We start from the raw sequence: 20,115 nt of genomic DNA on the forward strand, positions 1-20,115 counted from the left end.
AGTTTACTGTAGTTTATTGCACAATTATTGCAGACTTGTCGAAATTACTTTAACTTTGTTTACGAACAAATATGTATGGGAACACTTAGAATGTGTTTATTCCAGTTTCCATATAAATTCAAGAATTCTTCATATACACAAATGAACAAAATAATATATGGTGCGAACAATACACGATATGTTTTTTAATTTAGAGCAAATATTGTAATTATATTTTTGCTAAAAAGACGTTAACTGTATCTTAATAATACATATTTTGAATAGATAACTATGCTGTGAATTGTTTAAACTGCTTGCAATTAAAAACACTTGTATCAAAACACGCGCATGCGCATTTGTTTATAGGCGTCTTTCAAATGTACATATAAAGTAAATTCACTGTAATGGAGATTTTACATTAACGTGGAAACATCTAGTATAAGTATTGAGAGAAATCGAAACAAGTCGACGTGTGGGGATATTTACAGCATCGCAAACAGGTTCTAGATGTAAATAGGTGGAAACTAGATACTTACAACACACAAAAGGGGTTTAATTATGCAAAGCATTTGAAGATCCTTCGAGATTGTTTCCGAATAGGCAGAAATATATACTCTGATCAAAAAGTTACGTGAAATTGTCATTTAAAACTGACGAGGACTACGTTTAAAAATATCAAAGATTTGGTGCTTGAAAATCGACGATTGACAATTGGAGACCTTTCTGATAGTGTTGAAATGTCATTTGGCATTTTGAACGCGTTTTCTATATCTCAACGTCATATTAAATTGGTTCTTCGCGATTGATTTGCCAAAAACTCAACTAATATCGTTTCGCAACAACCGTATTCGTCTGGTTTGCTATTTAAACTCAAAGGGCCAAAAAAAAAAATTTTTTTTGTCTGTCTGTCTGTTTGTTTCGGCTTTTCGCTGAAATGATTGAAATGATTCAAATAGGACTTATACTGGCAGGTAGCTGATTTAATAAGGAGTTACTTGGGCAACTTATATTATTAAAAAAAAATTTTAACGAAAAAAGTACGTCAAAAAACATGTACCAAAAATTTTGCTTTTGTAACGGGGGCTAGGTTTTTGAGTATATGTGTGTGAGGCATGCGGTTGAATATAATGTTGCCTCTGTTTTTTTTTTTGGAATTTTTAGACGCTCTATAAGAAAACATGGGAATGACATGTCGTCAAAAATTTGATAATAATATTGTGTGTAATACACTTTTTAACTGATAAAATAGCGATTGGTCGCCTACAGTTTCAATTTAGCGTTTCCACACTTAGAGGCAATATACACATATACGCATATACACATATATAAATATAATAAATACAGTATTGTTCCTTAAGACATATCTTAAAGTTGACGTGAACTTTATAAGCTTTTATCTTTCACTGTGTTTGTTGTCATGTCCGCTACTATTTTTACGTTTAACCTTTTAATAATTGCTACGCTTTTTGCTCACATTTTTTAAACAATTAAAACTTCAATATTTATGTATATGATAAATATTATTTTCGTCGTTACTATAAAGTGTGACTGCAGCCATTAGGTACTCTTTGAGTCACTCGGAATAATTATAAAAAGACTATTTCTTGCTTACTGGATTAGGAAAAAAACTTAAAAATAACTCACAATTTGTTTTAAAAATATAGCTTTTACTGAGGCCATCCCTCAGTAGGTATAAAAGCTATGAAGGGTTGAATTTTAGCTGATTTCTTGACAAGAAGCTTTATTGATTTCACACCAATTTCCAATCATTCTGTATTAAAGTAATAAATAAAATGATGTCTGTAAAATATATGTAATGATATTAGTTTTTCTATTGGAATCCGACAATCATTAACTTCAGGCAATACAAAGCTGAAAATAAAATCTGTTTGAAATAAGTAAGAAAAAGACAAATATTTAGCCACTTCCGCACATGCATTAGTAGTCAAGTGTAGTAGTGCAATAAAGTGCATCGCCTGCCAGCCCGCTGATAAATGCGTATGCGGCATACAATGCGAATTACACAACTACCACCGTTAATTCACTCAACACGTGTTTCACCCCTCCACGGGGCATCTTCAGGAGTTATGTTACACCGATTAGTGCCAAACACAGAGTCTGTTAGAAATGTTGCAGGATTTTGTTGGTCATTTAAAACTATATAATAAGTCAGCAGATGTTTGTTGTGATACCAAGGAGTGATTTTTGAGTTTGTAGGTCGCATAGCCAGGGAAACCGATGATAGCTTGGTAAAACTTATCATCTCAGGAAAGGTAGTCTGATGGCGACTACGAAGTCGCATATCTAATATGCATGTCGAACTGCAATACCACACCGGTGAGAATATAACACATAATTGAGTGCTCCACATTTTACAAAAAGGCTCTCGAGGATAAGAAAAGAATTAACATTGAGAGACATTAGAGTACCAGGAGAACATAATGTTTAGATAGTGCAATAAGGCGTGGTTTAACAAGGCCACTGCTCGTAACCGCCTCGGCTAATATCCTTCCGTTTATCTAGGAATAACATCGTTTTCCTTTACAAAGAACCGGTTTGTACGATCACATGCTCTATGTAATTACATGACTTATTTTTAACGTTGCGTTAATCAGGAAACGAAACCCGCGTCAGGAAGTAAAAGTTGCTAATGAATTACGATCGAATTAAACGTCGCCTTTGTACGCCGAGATGACAGAATCGTGATTGTTTGTCAGTCTGTTTCACAGGGAGAATGCGTCGTTATATCTTAGTTCCTTACATATTAAATTACCAATTTATTTCGGAATAACAAAACACATATATTTATTTTATCCAAACATATACTATCATTCTGTAGTCGGTCAACTACAAAAGGTTTTTTTATTCATCTCCTCTGTTTTTGGACGCCTCTCTTACTTTCCCTGTCTTGGATACACAAGGACTATATTTACATAATATATTTTTATCATATTATTTGCGTTCTCATCTATTTTCCTCCACAACCTCATTTATTCATCATCTTTTGTTCTTCACAAATTCTTTCATTTCCTTCACCCCCCCCCCCCCCCTTTCGTCACCGTCTCACCAGAATACTACATTATGTTTTGTTTTGCTTCATTTTAATTTCATGTATGCTTTTTTCTTACTTTTACATTTTTTTTATTTTAACTTGCCTATGTTCACACTACCTTTGTCACAGATTTGAATATTTATTTTGACTAGTCTTGTACACTTTTGTTTTTTTAAGGTCCCGTGACTCTCTTCGTTGTCCATTTGTATATTTTATTGTAATGTTCCTTTCTTCAACCCCTTGCTGCAGTCGACCTGACAATTCTACTCAAGACTTTGGTCACGGTTTCTTAATGAGATTTAATTCTAAATAATGAGATACGTAAACAGACAATAAGTACCTGACATGGTTCAGCTGATTGCCAGTTAAAATGACAGTGGAAGGCTGCAAAACAGATGATGAACATAAGATAATGGAGGGGAGACCACGGTCCTGCAAGCGAAGCTTAGGACGTACACCATAAGGCGAAAAGAAGACGTTCCTAAAGATGACAGTAGACACTAGATGCAGGCCTTCCTTCTATTCTAACCGTAAATATATTGGGAAGGTCTATGTTTAGCAGTGGACGTCATATACCACCATTGCTTACAATACACTTGTCTCATTTTAAGACAAATCCAAAGATTCTAGCTCCTTCAGCTTTGATTCCAAAGCGAAACTTGCATTCCTATACGACGCATTTTAGTTTTATCCAAGTCGCAAAAAAATGCTTTGAAATTGGAATAACACATTATTACTTAGTATCATTTACAGTGATCACTTGTGTGATTCATAAGAAGAACGTAAAAGAGCGTATTTTGATATAAGCTACAATCAGATTGAGCTCCCCTATAGTGGTATCTTTCAACTTAATGCTGGTTTGATAAGAATCCACAACAAACTCAACTCATTTCTAAGCCTTATTATTTCTAAAAAAAACCTTCATATTTATTTCACAGACGATTTTTTTTACAATTTTTTACGCAGTTAGCTCAGCGGTAGAAGACAGAGACTGAATCGATCGATTACCTGAATACAGTTTTATAATTTACACTTTGTGTATTAATTATACAGGATTGTCACTGCTCACAAAGAAGTTTCTAGAGGATGGGCAGCAGCGTCCTCTGTATACTATATGTATAGTGGCGAATATGGTAGATATCCTGTAGATATTTATATGGAAAGCCTTTGACTTACAGTGGGTATATAGATGAACTAAAAGAAGTACGCAGTTTCCCCCCTACTAAGTTATCTTTATTTGAATTGCTTTAAGTTGAAGGTTGTTAGAACCGATAAAAGAATATGATGGAAAATTTGGTATTAGTATCATCAAATTAGACTCTTTTGGAATTTTGCTCTTTACAGTAATCAATAGTGGATAATAGTATATATAAATAAATAAGCTATTGTGCAAATGAGCCAGGGCTGACCGAGTGCCATGGTATATCACGCATGAGTTGTAAAATCAAGTAAACATTAGCTCTAATCTTTTTCTAGAAATCTTATTTCGTATGTATACATATATATATGATAGACAACGTATAGAAATGTCACACGATAATCGACTGAGAAAAAACACACATGGCCTTACGTTCACTCGAGTTGCGGAATTAAAATATCTAGAAGTGTCAGAGAAGTGTTTAATGCACTTACATATAATTTAGTAAAAAAAAATAACATAAAAGATAGTTGGTACAGAGATATAATTTTTCTTGTTACATTTTTAGACTCCGTTAACATTTCCTGCCTAGTTAAATAAAAATAGCTCTGTGGCTAAATATTGGAAACTATATTTATTTATGTTAATAAATTAAAGGCGTTTAAAAAATTAAAATGTAATGTAGTGTTTAAATACATTCATAATAATGCGTTAGTGTGTTTAGAATGAGTTAAGAGAAATAGGAAGATTCATTTTCTAGATTATACTATATGGCATATTTAGGTGTATCTAAAGCTATAAAAAAATGAAATTCATTTATTTAAAATTAGAACTTTAAAGAGAAATCTTATTGGTCGTCAATTTTTTTTTTCATCTTTATTTTTGACTCTACCCTGCCTCTCAAAGTGTTATAGTTGTGGAGAAGAAGCAGGAAGAATCTCCACAACAACACATCTTTTATTAACAATAAAGATTTATAAATATGCACTTTATCAAATACAGCTTAAATTAAATAAAAATAACCAAGCGTCGTCATTGCCAAGGATTCTTGTCATTTAAATATTCGTTTATTGAATAATAAGCCTTTTCTGACAATTAATTTTTAATATTGTAAAATTAAGTCTCATAATGTTTTGCGGAATAAAATTTAAAATCTGATTCCGTTTATTGCAAATGAATTGGAGACTTTTATGAATCAAAGCACCATAAATATTATAATTGTAAAACAATTCTTTATTAATAAAACAACAGATCTAACCAGGGTTAACGAAACAAGATTACTAATAAAAAGAAAATTTTAAGCCAAGGCTAATGAAAGAAATTTACTAATAAAATTATATTTTAAAAATTTTCTGAACACATACGAGTTTAAATTTTAACACAGTGTACATATGTTTTAGATGAAACGAAATCTTGCATTTTTAATATATACAAACATACAGACTTAGTACATATATATATGCTTCAGAGAGAGATTGATTATATGTTTTTAAAGTTTTAAGGTGATGAATGTATAGCATATTTTATATAATTGTAATGGAATAGGCGTTTGTCTTCCATCTCACCTGATGGAAAGTGTAGATGAAGACGAAGTTGGTACACGTCTAAAAGAAACCTATTCACTCTACTCTTAAAGGCTCCAGAGTTCAACTCCTCAGGAAAAATAGACCCAGGCAGGTCGTTCCAAGTCCAGGCGAGTCTCACCAAAAACGAACTGTCAAACCGTTTAGTTCGACTATTGGATATGCCAACAAAGTATGGATGAAACTTTTGCCAGTGACTAGTAGTCCGATAAAGGAATGGAGATGGCTCAATCAGTTCGAAAAGAGCCTTCGAGCACTTTCCAAAGTGATCCTATAAAAAACCGAAAAGCTGACAATTCGACGACGATGCTCAAGGGTGTGTAGTCTGCTATTTAAGAGCTTTTCGTTGTTAATCAACCTACCGACACTGGTCAATTTTCTAAACCTATTTCAAATTAGCCTATATAAAGTTATCATTCTGGAATATGTGACAGGCCAAGAAATTCTGCCAGTAAAAGTCTGAATAGACAGATAATTAATAATAATTAATTTAAATATGTAGTAAATTGAATTTCAAGAGATCATGAGATTTTTCTTACATATTATCATTACGTTCTTTATTACTATTGGAATCATCAATTTTGGTGGATGGAATGTACTGAGAGTGAACAAGAGATACATTCACCATTTTAAAGCTTATACAATATATACATATATACGTAGATATATAAATAAAAGTACGGCAATAGAAGATATCGTATTAATTGTAAACAAAACTCGTTTCTGGCTTGTTTACACTCGTTCAGTAGTAAGCGCGAACTATAAGAGCCGGTACATTTTCTGTGCGGTCGCTTTTAGTGGCAGCGCTTTCGTGTTCGAACCCATAACCTTTATTATATTAGCACTTGCTCCAACCGCACGGTCACATTGTGTCGTGACACCCTATTGAGGACGCACGCTGGAATGAATAAATCGAGAAGTTTTCTCGAGCTCTATACCGATTCTATAGGAGTTAATTTAACTGTAAGTACTGTGTATTATTTAATTAAACTTTTAATTATTTACGTAGTGTTAATGTGTGTACAAAGTAGTTATACAAACAGACAAGGATCGGAATAAAGGCTTTTGATAATACAGTATCAATCAGTCATGATTAAAAATCAGTGTTTCATCCACTAGGTGATTCTTGTCACAGAATCATGACCCATTTCATACAACTACAACACATATAGATTATACACGCAGACCTATTATGTTCTATATAAATATAGGTTTTTATGTTCAGTTTAATTTTATTGTAATAGATTTTTGTGTAATTTTTACGAGGAGATTTAAGTAAAATTTTGTCAATAATTTATGCGTTGTAAGTATATGGTATATCAACGCGTTATTAAATTTCTTCTAGAGATAAATAAAAGTTATAATTTTAAATTTTAGTTAATACAAACATATATAAATAAATCTCTAAAACCAGCTTCACGAATTAACGTAAACGTGAATTTTAAGCATACTATTTTAAATGATTGTAATGACCTTATATATATAAATATATTTTGACTTTGATTTTGTGAAATTATTCGGATTTTTGGTAAAATTATAAAGTGTTTGCCTTCGTTTTTTTACGCATTATGGAGGAGGCTTTTGCTTGGCAGTGGCCGTGTATCGCTTGACACGGTGATGATGAATGTTTGCATAACGTCGTCCAATTACGTTATGCCATTAATGTGAATGCATTTCACGTACAAGCCGGTTGCATGCCGTCGCAGATTTTCCACGTCATCTCAAATAACAAGTGTTCGTTAGGCGTCGGTATGTAATGACACGGATCGTTTGTGCCGGCTCGTGTTCCGCTGGTTGCCCCCTATTATTAGTAAATTACCACCCCGTCGCATAAATCGTACCACAAAAACAAATCATTCGAACAGAAAATTATGACGGAATTTTGCTAAAAAAAAATCGCAATCATTCAGTACATACGACTTCAACGATTTTAAAAACATGTTCGTAATTATCAATTTAAAATTTAGTTCAATTGTCCTACCTATTTCTTTATTATTAATTGTGAATTACTCCTGTGCCCTCGAAGAATGACAGCTCACGCCGAGGTCCTTATTGGAGGTGTTGATAGGCTGTGTGAAGCGTTCACCGAAGTGATCTAAGAGTTTCGCCGAGAGGCGGTCCGGTAATCCGGTAAATTAGTAGGCTCTTTCGGAAGCTACCGAGCTTCGCTATTTTAAAAGAAGTCTTACGTTATTTGTCCTCTGTACCTTGCCACCTTAAAACTGCGGAATCTGTAAATGCCTTTTGGACAGTAGTGACAATCCGGCCCAAAAAAATCCGGTATCCAGAACACAAGTCAATTCTTACTGTAGGTACATGGGGGCACTTTTTTATTTTACGGTATTTTTTTAATATTCTATTTTTCTACTTTCATTAAATTTTATCGTAATAAAATAAAAAGGCTTAAATACACAAAAATGTTTAGTCAAATATTAAAAATCTTAAAATTTATAATATCTCCTTATTCTACATAATGTAATACACATGTTCATATGGATTTGACGTGATTGTACAGGATGGTTGTATATAGTTGCAAAAGCATTAAAGGGGGTAAATAAAGATTTCAAATCTATGTACTTATTTCTAATGTAGTAACTACTCTATTATAAAATGTGATAGATTATTTTTTTCGATTGGATTACAACAGGCCAATAATTTCTGACCGTACAAAGTCCGCAGAGGCAGATAGTAAACAATAATTAATTTTAATATGTAGTAATATGTATTTTCAAAACGCATTTTCCTTATATTCGCTGTTTATTATTTTTGAAACCATTGATTTTTGAATGGGATGAGTAATACATTAATTGACCAAAAAAAAAGTTCAACATTTTTTCCTTTTAAATTCTATAATCAATTACTCGCATCTGTCGAGACTCGAACACGAAAATCTAGATCGTAAGACAGAGATCTAGATATACATACCGTACGCGTGTATGTATTTTAAAATGGCATAAGTCGCACCGGTCGTTCAAGTTCTGGACCCGTCTAAATCCGCCGCAACGTGGGCGAGTTGAGTCAACGCTCTCTTTATCATGTAAACAAACGTTTGGAACGGTGAAAACTATTTTGTTTTTCGTCCATGTTTATTTTTTTTTATTTTATTATACACGTAAATAGATGTCTGCTTGGGCTTGGATTGGAGACCACGGAAGAACCCATAAACTGAACGGACCAACTGTAACTCGTCGATAGGTCCTGTTGGAAATCTCTGGGGGTGGGCTTATGTCCAGCAGTGGACATCTTACGAAATGATGATCCATGTCATGTCAAGATTGCAAGAATAGCCCAATTTGATAAAAACTGATATCAAAATCGCATCTTTTAATTTAAGTCTTCAAGTGTCTCCCAACGTGTTGCCCACGCTCCACAGTGCAATTTAATTGTTAAAGGGGGCAATTCGAAACTAGACTTGACACGAGTTTAACCACTACGCTTAAATGTACGAGATTATGTATGTTACATAGGGGGAGTAAGAGTTTTAGAAAGCCTAGAGTGAGGCATGGTACAAAAAAAGGTTGAAAAATATACGAGGATTCTAAATACACCCTTATATTATAAGAGCCCACAAAAATCTGAGACAGTATTTTTTGTAGTCACTATTTTGAATATTAATTTAAGAATAGAAAAGATAATTTTCAGTGGTAACAATATGAAATAGACCTGAAATAAAAAGAAAACACGACACCTTAGTAAATGAAGTAAAACCTTTACTGGGCACGTCAGAAACGAAAGAACCTGTTGGATGCGGCCTGCATCCAATGACTTCTGAAGACATTAAAAAGGCTATATATTTGTGAGTGGATCTCCTACGCTGATTAAGGCTCCAGCGGACACCCGTTCTGCGCACTATTTAGTCTGCCCATTGCAACTTGTCAATACGCATTCATAATTATATTAACGTGAAGGAAATACATGTTATATTTTACAATTTATCTGGATTGCAAGTTGCAGAGATATTTGCTAATAATATACATACTGTAGATTTTTTAATGAACTAAATAATAACTGTATTACTCAGAAATTTATTTCCGGATTTCATTTTATTGAAGGTCTCAAAGAAGGTCACATATTCCAACGACGTCCGTTTTTTTTGTTGTTGTACGAATATTGTTCCGGTTTGCAATCATGGTTAAGAACGTTGTCCGGAATTTTAATACGAGACAAAAATGTAGACATGATTTATATAGGACGATTGATTATAGATATAAAAGCTTCCAAAGGGGTGAACGTATATCTCGTTTGTGAGCAAAAAGCTTCATATCTGTTGTATATGTTTCGAATCAGCCTGTATAAATATGTGACATTAATTAATTTTTTATTTTGGAATGTGACATGACAATAACTTCTGGCAATTAAAATCTGCAGAGACAGATATTAAACAATAATTAATTTTAATATTTAGTCATATGTATTTAAAAAAGGTTTCTTATTATTTTATTATCATTACTTTGTTCATTATTTCTGAAACTGTTGATTTTTGGATAGGGTGTACCATACATTTACAAATGACAGCAAATAACACACACACACAACATTATTCACATTCATTCCTTTAAAGCTTTTACACCTTTAACCAATCATACTATATTTCTGAAACCATAGATTTTCAGATACGTATATCCAGAAAGATTTGAGATGTAATTTGAATTGTAAAATGTATATTCTAATATATTTCGTTATTTCGTGAAAAGATGCGTGACATTGCAACAACAAATAATTGCAAATACAAAACTGTAAATGTATAAATGATTGATTTTTTAGTTTTTTTTTTTAATCACTTGTTTTAAGACTGTAAATTTAAAACTAATTTGATATGTCTCGTATGAGTACAACTTTTTTTTGGTTAAGGACAATGACCGTTTGAAAGCGGTTTGTATCTGCTGCTGTATCTGCTATCTGCTTCCTGAAAGTCAATTATCCACCTTGTGGTACCTAGTAATAATATACTTTATTGATCAATCTTTCCTTAGTATAACGCTTTGAATTTTCGCAGATATATGTTGAATTGTTTTAGGAATTTTATTAAAGAACCGTATACATTATTCTTTTTTTTAAAAAAAAACATGTTCGGTGTTTTTTTTTTAAATATCTATACTTTAAAAATATTGTGATGCATTCTTTAGTATATAACATATCTTATACGTCTTTTTGAATATACAGCCCCCTGAGATTGTATATATCGCGAATTATTCTTTTCTGTATAAAAAAACATAGTGTTAATTGTCTTCGGCACTATTTGCATTGACCGTTTTTAATAAGAAAGTCAATTTCACAGTTACCAGTTGAAAGCGTTATTGATCAAAACGACTAATGTTGCAGACGGATTGTAAAAGTACTAGGATATCAGATGTGAAAGGAGTATTTTGTTGTAGGTGTTGGCGGCGCTGGCCGCGCAATCCATCAACATATCGGTGGGCTTCTGTCAGGGCTTCTCCGCGGTGCTGCTGCCCCAGTACACCCACGAACACCCCAACATCACGTACGAGCAGAGCTCATGGATCGGTGAGTAATTTTTAAACACACTTTACACATTAAATTGTGATACTAAAAAGAAAAGAGTATACAAGAAAATGTAAAGAATGAAAATAGGTATAATAAAAGAACTTGTGAAGGATGACAGAAGAGAACGCTTGTAAAAAAAACTGAAAATTATTTGTAACTAAAGTTTTTGTCATAAATTTAAGATGAGGAACGAGAGGTTTCCAAAATGGGTGCATTTAAAAAATCACTTTACCAACACGATCATGTGATAATCTCGAGCCTTATATACTTTTACACTCTTGTAAACCCACGGGGTGGACAGACGAAAATGTTAAGATATTAGGAAGAAATTGAATGCAGGTTGCTTTCAACTGGTTCCGTTGGAAATTTTCAGGGTGACGTATTTCCAGCAGTGGATGTCCTGCGATGGCGATGAATGATATATATTCCTAGGGCCAACTAGTATTAATGTCAGATTCTTGCTTGTCTCTGGTCTCAATTTTAAGACCCCAGCGGCCATATGTTTTGCACGCTATGTTCCCATTGCCACTTCAATTCAATCCTCTAGGCAAGCTCTTTGATAGTTCGAGCCGTTCGAAATTTGAAATATTAATAAGTATGTGTATTCAAGTTAGATATAATGGTACACGTATATGACAGCACTCCTAATAATACTTAAGATGCCGGTTAGTTAGTTACGTGGTGGATTAATAATAATAATTGTTCACGCCAGTAATTTGTTTCGATTTCCCAGGTGCTGACACAGGTAATATAAATTTAAATATTGAAATAATTCGACAATCGCGAGCCGCAGTTTGGCCACTCCTGCTATAGGGCTATGTTTGTTATTTTCGTTCTTTTAGTGATCCGCATTCTTTATACGATCTAGTAGAGATATCCCGAGCAATAAATTTATTCCTATTTAATTTTGCTGCATCACAATGGATTTTATTATAAAAGGCATACACACTCGTACTGGTCTAGAAAAGAACAAGTAAGTAGTACGGAATGATTCACAATAACACAACTATGACTTGACCGTGTTTGCACAGCAGTTTTAGCATGCAAGTACAAAGGTTGTTTACAACAAATAAACCAACATATGCAAGTATCTGGTAGACAGCACTACATTACGCGATGAATGAATGGCCACAATGTTTACAGAGTATATAAGACTCGCCAACTGCGCTAATTACGTACGAAACCATTTAAGAATGGTCGACACGAATTCTATTTACATCGTATACAATGTAAACATAAATTATAAAGTGTGAATAATTTTAGACTTAAAAATATTTATAATAATTTGTAATTGCTTCTTATTACCTTATAATATGTCATGCTATCTACTACTACTACTACTCCGCTGGCTCAGTGACCCAAAGTGGGTCTTGGCCTCCGAAGCGAGAGACTTCCACTTTCCTCTATCTTGCGCCATCGTCTGCCATTGGTTGACATTCAATTCGCGCAAGTCTGCCTCAACGCGATCGATTCAGCGATACCTGGGTCTAACCACTGGTCTTCGACCCCTCGGTTTTTCCAGGTACGCTACCTTCACGCTCCGATCCGATCCCATTCGCTCCAAGTGACCAAGCCAGCGGATTCGTTGAGCTTTATATTCGCCAATGATATTTGGCTGTGCTACTAAAGTCTCAATTTCGGCATTCTTTCGGAGCCTCCAAGATTCATATCATGCTATCAGTTTATTAAAATGTAGCTGTCCAATAAGAAAAAGTGGCTGGCCGCTGTCATCGTGGCGATTTTTGGAGGGAGGGGGATGAGGAGCGGGGGAAGGGGAAGGGAAAAACCCAGCAGTTAAAAGTAAACAATGATTACTTTAAAAAATATTATTATATTACGTGGCAAGACTTTTTTTGATTACACCTTAACTCATCTTGTTTGGTATCGCTCGGCGTCATATATTTGACAGCTAGTACCGGTTGTTTTACTTTTTTGTTTACAATTGCTTTCCTATTTATCTTGTTAAGTACAACAACGATAAGAAATGAAACATCGATCAAGCTTTATATGAATCGAATATCAAATGACATACAATATGAAGAATTTGGAAAATTATGTATATATATATATATATATATATATATATATATATATATATATATATAGATATATATATATTTATTTATTTATATAGTATATACATATATTAGGGGGACCGGAAAGTAATGTCGCTTTCTTAAGTTAAATTTTAATGACCACATTTTTAAACAGTTTTTATTTGTAATAACCAATATATTCATATTTATAATTATATAATTATATCAACAACCTTTTGCCATCCAGTATAAAAATTTTCAATGCCGGAGCGGTAAAAATCAAACAGATTTTTTGTTATATATATATTTATAAATGTAAAAGAATGCTACAAGAGCTAAATTTGACAAAAACTACAATAAGGTTGAATTTCTCGGATTTCAAATGAGCCCTGATTTGAGAAAAAATTCACAAGAAACTCAGACGATAACCCAGCATGCGGTTACTACGAGTAATACAATTCGTTGCCAATTCATTTATTATTCATTATACATGCACATTTATGAACATAATTACAATTTTGTGACGTCATCTGAGAATCGAACCAACAACATATTATCTTAATTCGCCGTCTTTAACCACGGTATCATAGCTGTTACACTAATACACTGATATATATCACCAATGTAACATCATTCGAAGAAATTCCAACAAAATTTGTTTACTGTACAGTAGATACTCTTGGCAATGATTCAAATTTCGAACTAACGAGTCCAAACACTGGTCTAAAATTAACGACAGATAATAAAAATAATATTTACAAAGCGTTTCGTCTCTCTGACGTCTGTACTGAACAGATAAACACCCTCCAGCTTCTAACGCCGTATTATCACATGTATATAAATGGGAACGCACAAATTAAAGATTTTTATGTAAAACCACATTAAATTATTAAAAATGTTTAATTATAACAATTAAAATAAAATATTGACGAATAATGTTGGACAAAGGCCTCCCCCTTAGATTTCCCATTGGATCGGTTATAAACGGTTTAATAAAGTCAAACAATTGTCACTACTGCCATTTCAACCTGCCAATCCGCTGGGCTATTTCGGTTGCTTTCCTTTGTAGGATTTACCCATTCTTGTTTCGATCACGTAAACAAATCCCGGGAATAGTCTCGTAAATACTGTAGCTTTATACCCTCGTATTTTTTTTGGCCGCCGCTATTAGGAACCTTTCCTTCCACCCCTATCTGGTTGGGAACAGGGATTTTATTATTATTAATAATTTCTTAACTTTCCTTATTTTTTAATTCCATTCTCTTCTTTCATTCCTGACAATATCTATCTTGCTACTTTTCATTCAACAATTCGATCTATTTTTCACTCTAATTACCTTCCATCCATCCTCAATCACTGCAGTTAGGTCTATTTACAAGGCTCGTATGATGTGGTTATATAGGCTCGTTGAGTTGTAATGAAATTGGTCATTTATATATCATACAACAAACATACAGAAATATTTAACAAGCACTTTGAATTGTAATATATACATGGTGATTGGTTCTAGGTGTAATAGTTTTTAATTGGTGAATGTATAACTCATTCATCAGCAAAAAGTGATTATTCTGAAACTCTATTGAAATACGGCAAAGCAATATCTTCTGGCAGTACAAAATCTGCAGGGACATATAGTAAACAATTATTAATTTTAATATTATTTCGAATTAAGAAAAGGATTGTTCTTACTATGGTATCATCATGTTATTTAATATTTCTGAAACGATTGATTTTAACATAAGGTGTACCATATATATGGTACTATATTATAATTGACAGAAAATGAACTAGAAATTCACTTCTTTAAAGCTTTTAGATCTGTAACCAAACATCATGTATACAAAAATATTAAAGAAGTAATTTGAATTTTAGTATGTACTGATATATATTTCGTTATTTTGTTCATAGCGAGCCTTGGCGTAATTTCAAACCCCATCGGGGCACTCCTTGGTGGGATGATGGTGGACGCGGTGGGCAGGAGGCTGCTATTGCAGTCCATAGTCCTGCCAAACCTCATCGGCTGGCTAGTGATCGCCTTCTCCGAAACTTATGTCTTTCTGTGCGTCGGTAGATTCATAACCGGTTTTACCATTGGTAAGTATGTTTTACACAACCCATTAATCAGTCAGACGTGTCTTTAATATAATTTCATCACCATCATCATCATTATGTCTTGCTGCCTGCAACCAGCTACTTCCCACGGCTTTGATATCGACGGTCTACCTAAAGCAGGATTTACCCATGCCGGATATTTCGCCTCGTGGTCACCACTAAAGAACGATATACCCCGCTCACTGTCACTTTAGACATTCAATTCTTTAAACTACCAGATATCAATTAGATTTACTTTATATAGATTCTATTCATTTTTCACTTTGAATCATTTCACTGTGTCATTGCAAGGATTTAATTGTACAAGCATATACGTACAAAGTTAATTTTATGAAGTATAAAGGTAACATATATCTAGGTTATCTTTATTTCTAGTGCTAAAACAAAATATTATAAAACACAATAGCACTTTCGAATCGTCAGTCAAAATAAAATGTCAGCATAATTGTTCTTATAAGAAGCTACCAGAAACTCAACAGTTGCTCTTTATAAATATAGTTTCGTAAAGAGTGCGCGACAATAATTATCAGTATAGTATTCTTGGATAGAATAATACACTTTTTTAATATTATTTGTGATATTGGTTTTAAATCTCTTCAGTGGCAAATCTGAAATTGATTGCGAAATTTTATTGCACATATGTATACCTTCTGCTATAAACTAGTGAAGATCCTTTTTTCATTTATCTCGATTTATATCCAAAAAGGTTTAATTATTTCAAATGGTCACGCCAACAGAAAAAAACATATTATAAGTTTATATTACTTATTAAACAATGTACAAAATGCATATAAGGCTTTATAGCGATTATGTATATGTCTTGTCGGTATCCTAAAGGCTTGTTTTGTTTCAGGAATGTCAACTGTTTCCTACATATACGTGGCTGAAATAACAACACCTGAGAAACGCGGCGTGCTCAGCGCTCTCGGACCCGGTCTGGTGTCGACTGGAATATTCGTCGTGTACTCTTTAGGAGCTTTCGTACACTGGAGAAAAGTCGCTGCAATTTGCGCCGGGTTCTCTTTGCTTACACCTTTTCTCATGTACTTTGTACCCGAATCTCCTCTATGGTTGGCATCGAAAGGCCAGATGAAGGAAGCGTACAACGCCATGTTCTGGCTACGGCAGAATAACAACACGGCCCAGCAGGAGCTGATGGAGTTCACCAAAGACCGCAAGTCCGGGGAAACCATGACCTTGAAACAGAAGCTGGGACTGTTCAAGAGGCGGAATGTGTTGAAACCGTTCGCTCTGTTGATTGTTTTCTTCGTGTTCCAAGAGATGTCAGGTATCTATGTGATACTGTACTACGCGGTGGACTTCTTCAAGTCTGTCGGGACAAGTGTGAACGAGTTCACTGCTTCGATTATCGTTGGAGGTGTGAGAGTGTTCATGGGCGCTGTTGGTGCTTGCCTGATCAATAGTTTTAGAAGGAAGACTTTAGCAGCTGCTTCTGGACTTCTTCTTGGCGTTGCGATGCTTGGTGCTGCGGTATGCGACAGTCTGGATGGTCCACCGTTATTGAAACTCGCTTGTGTACTACTACACGTTTCGTTCAGTATGGTAGGCTTCCTGCAGCTGCCTTGGATCATGTCTGGAGAATTGTACCCGCAGGATATCAGAGGCGTCATGTCTGGTGCGACCTCGTGTTGCGCTTACGTGCTCATCTTCTTCAATATCAAGACATATCCGCAATTGGAATATTATCTGACAAGTAACGGGACATTGTATCTCTTTGGTATCTGTGCGCTATTCGGTGCTGCGTACTGCTTGGTATGTTTGCCGGAGACGAAAGGAAAGACGCTGTCTGAGATAATGAAGCAGTTTGAGGATGAGAAGAAGGAAGTGGATCCTGAGATTGGGAAGACTAACAACACAGAGGAGAAGACGGTTCAGAGGCGGCACAGCGCCGGAGCTTCAGTGTCTTTGGAGAAATGTGATGTCTTCACGCCTCGCTGGACACAAAAGGAGGTGACAGACGATGCGATCAATTACCCCAAATGAGTTCCTATAACGACTAGGGTTGAACGCTTTCTTTATACAGTTTGTATTTATTCTTAACGTTTGTGATCAGTATTATAGAGCCTCGAGTGATTATTTTTACATAGTTATAGTGGATACTTTACATTCCGTAATTTAAGTATACAAGGCGATGTCGACACGAATTATTACTGTAAGATAATGGTGAAGTCGGAGTGATTTTCACGAGATGCATTTCTCTTTTCTTTGGCTTCCAGAGAACAGAACACTCAAAATTTCCTGCCTGGCAAGATTCTTTCTTATTCAAATTCTTTAAAAAGTTGTCTTCGATATGTAGACTTATTATCTGAGGTATACTAAATGGCTTAAGATACAAAGGTCGCTCAGTTTAGCGATGAACGGATCAAGTAAAAATATGGTCTGGGACTGTAATGATGGCCGTGTGACCTCCTAGAATATTCGATTAAGAATAAAAAGGTACTTTTTATTACTCACTGTCCTTCAAATTAACACGAGACGACTAAATGTAGCCGTATTCTTTGTGTTGGATTAATTTCAAATTTATTGTATCGGAAGCCACAAAACTTCGACTTCGCCGCTTAGATTATAATGCAGTTGTATTATTTAATAATAATTATATATAAACGTTATGAATTCTGTGATGAAAATGATTATATTTACCGTTAGTTTTGTGTGAATAAAGTTGTGTGATATTGTTTCATGTTCGTTTTATTATAAAATATTTCCAAAGCTCCCGACACTGATAGGTTGTAGGATTATTGTTTTAAAAAAGTTTTCGAAGATTCATTTACGTAACTACGACATTTGAACCAATGGTGGTTCAAGTGTCAATCAAGTGTTGTCGGTTAGGACTTCAAGGAACGACGACACTTGATCGACATCATCCTTCAATCACAAAGAGAATACATACAGAAAGGCAGAGTGTTAATACGAATCGTCTCCCATAACAATCAAATCACCTCCTTGTGGGACTTGGTTTCCACATTGCAAAACACTGCTCTATGAAGTTACAGCGATGAAAGCAAACTGTTTACAATATACTGTATTGCAAAACTTTGTATGTATATAACATCACTTGTTATTTTTTAAATAGGGGGTAGATGCCTGTTGCGGTGGGGGTTGGCGATCGAAGTCTTTTTCTTTTAAAATACTTCCGGGTGATGTTGCTCACCGTTCATTAATATTTTTCCCTTCTGAGGCTGTGATATAATGTTTTATAATTTTTAAAAATAAAGCTGTAATACCTTATGAATGACGGAAAAGAAGAAATTGCGAAGCGAAACCTTAAAAAAATTAAACCTCTGTAAATCAAGCCTCTATTCCACATATAGGAGTGAACGATAGGTCCCCAAAAACGGGGGCCTTAATAATATTTTTCCCGCATGTCTATTAGGGTAACCATGAGAGGAGAGTGGGTTATTCTATGCGCCAACACCAGCATGACAGGCGTTCTGGAGGGCGCAGCCAGGACACTCACCCACAAGATGGGCGGTCCATTATATTGTTGGCCGCTGGCGCCTTAAGGTTCTAAAGTGTGGTTCACGGACCGACAAGCCCTGCGTAGGGCGTACAAGGTGGATGGATGACATCGTTTAGGGCGCCGGAAGACGTTTTTTATTCGTGTTGCTCTTGCTTTGTCTGCGATAGGGACGTTGCAATGCGGGTGCAACTATTTTCATTTTTTATTTTTATTAATTTTTCTCCTTTCTTTCCTCACAAATTCTTTTTCTCTTTTAATCATATCATTCACAAAATCTTTTAATTCTTCACTGTTCTGATCTTTCACACGTCACCTTACTTTCCTCATCTACATTACTAACTATATTGGTTGTTATTTCGCAGCATATACTTATTCGTTTTCTTTATTTACAAATATTGCTTATACTTTTTAAACATTTATTTATTCAGTGACACGGATTACTGACTTTACTCTTTACTTTGATTACCATTTACGTTTTAATTTCTTGTAGTCGGGCTTCATATTAATCCTGGCTTTTTTTCCTAGCAATGGTCTGCAGCGCCACTTCTCTGCAGAACCTTAGAAATGTAAGACATTTGTCGTCCTTGAGGGAGGCGAAACCTCTTCTACTTTCTATGCTATCTTAACTTCGACATCAAGTCGGAAGACGTTGGATTCAAGCTCCTCCAAACCGGTCGAATTCGAAATTTGGAATATTGGTGATGATGTTTATACACACCTCACTAATACAGCTGGGCAATCAGAATAATAACCCTACTGATCTAATAATATACAAAAAAAATTTTCAAAACATAATTATCGTTTGTAATATCCGGCAACAAACTGGCTTCCCGTATCGTGTGAAACTCTGTCGGACTTCGATCGTATCTTACATCGCTACATTATTTTACAGAGATAACTTTGAGTTTGATTAATTACTAATTAAAATTGATTCGGCTAATTATTTAATTGTTTACTGAAAATACAATTTTTCTTTTTCGTCAACAAAATATTTTTTTTATTTCTTATCTGATTTGTCTAACAATTGAACCCTTATCATTGTTTTGCTTGTGTATATCTTTTTTTGGTTTTGTTTTCTAAAATTATTTAAAAGATATAGTGTTTCTTCCTGCTTCTTCTCCACAACTATATATACCTTGCGATTTTAATTTTAAAAAATGATAATAAGTTGTTGATAAAGCAAAGAGTTCTGTTAAAAGTTCCAATGTTGAATAAACGAGTTTTATCTT

The 20,115-nt window shown here is 34.4% G+C and overlaps 2 protein-coding genes across 5 annotated transcripts in view; one reads left to right on the plus strand and one right to left on the minus strand.

Annotated features, from left to right (window-relative positions):
• Positions 1-18,104, plus strand: part of LOC137923736 (facilitated trehalose transporter Tret1-2 homolog) — an 81,145-nt gene extending 63,041 nt beyond the window's left edge. For 3 of the 4 annotated variants that reach the window (XM_068766992.1, XM_068766995.1, XM_068766996.1), the window contains 3 exons: positions 11,128-11,257; positions 15,202-15,387; positions 16,259-18,104. In XM_068766992.1, the coding sequence (XP_068623093.1) occupies positions 11,128-11,257; positions 15,202-15,387; positions 16,259-17,409 (1,467 nt within the window). In that variant the 3' untranslated portion in view covers positions 17,410-18,104. Of the gene's footprint in view, positions 1-6,577; positions 6,716-11,127; positions 11,258-15,201; positions 15,388-16,258 lie in introns of those variants that run through there. The other variant, XM_068766993.1, reaches the window with a different exon arrangement.
• The window catches only part of rg (rugose), a 728,321-nt gene that overhangs the window by 93,240 nt on the left and 614,966 nt on the right, over positions 1-20,115 (minus strand). The gene's annotated exons all lie outside the window — the stretch shown is intronic.

The sequence above is a fragment of the Battus philenor genome, unplaced genomic scaffold (genome assembly GCF_028537555.1).
Source record: "Battus philenor isolate CCGP_79_NKW_IND1 unplaced genomic scaffold, ilBatPhil1.0.hap1 SCAF_22, whole genome shotgun sequence".
NCBI lineage: Eukaryota > Metazoa > Arthropoda > Insecta > Lepidoptera > Papilionidae > Battus > Battus philenor.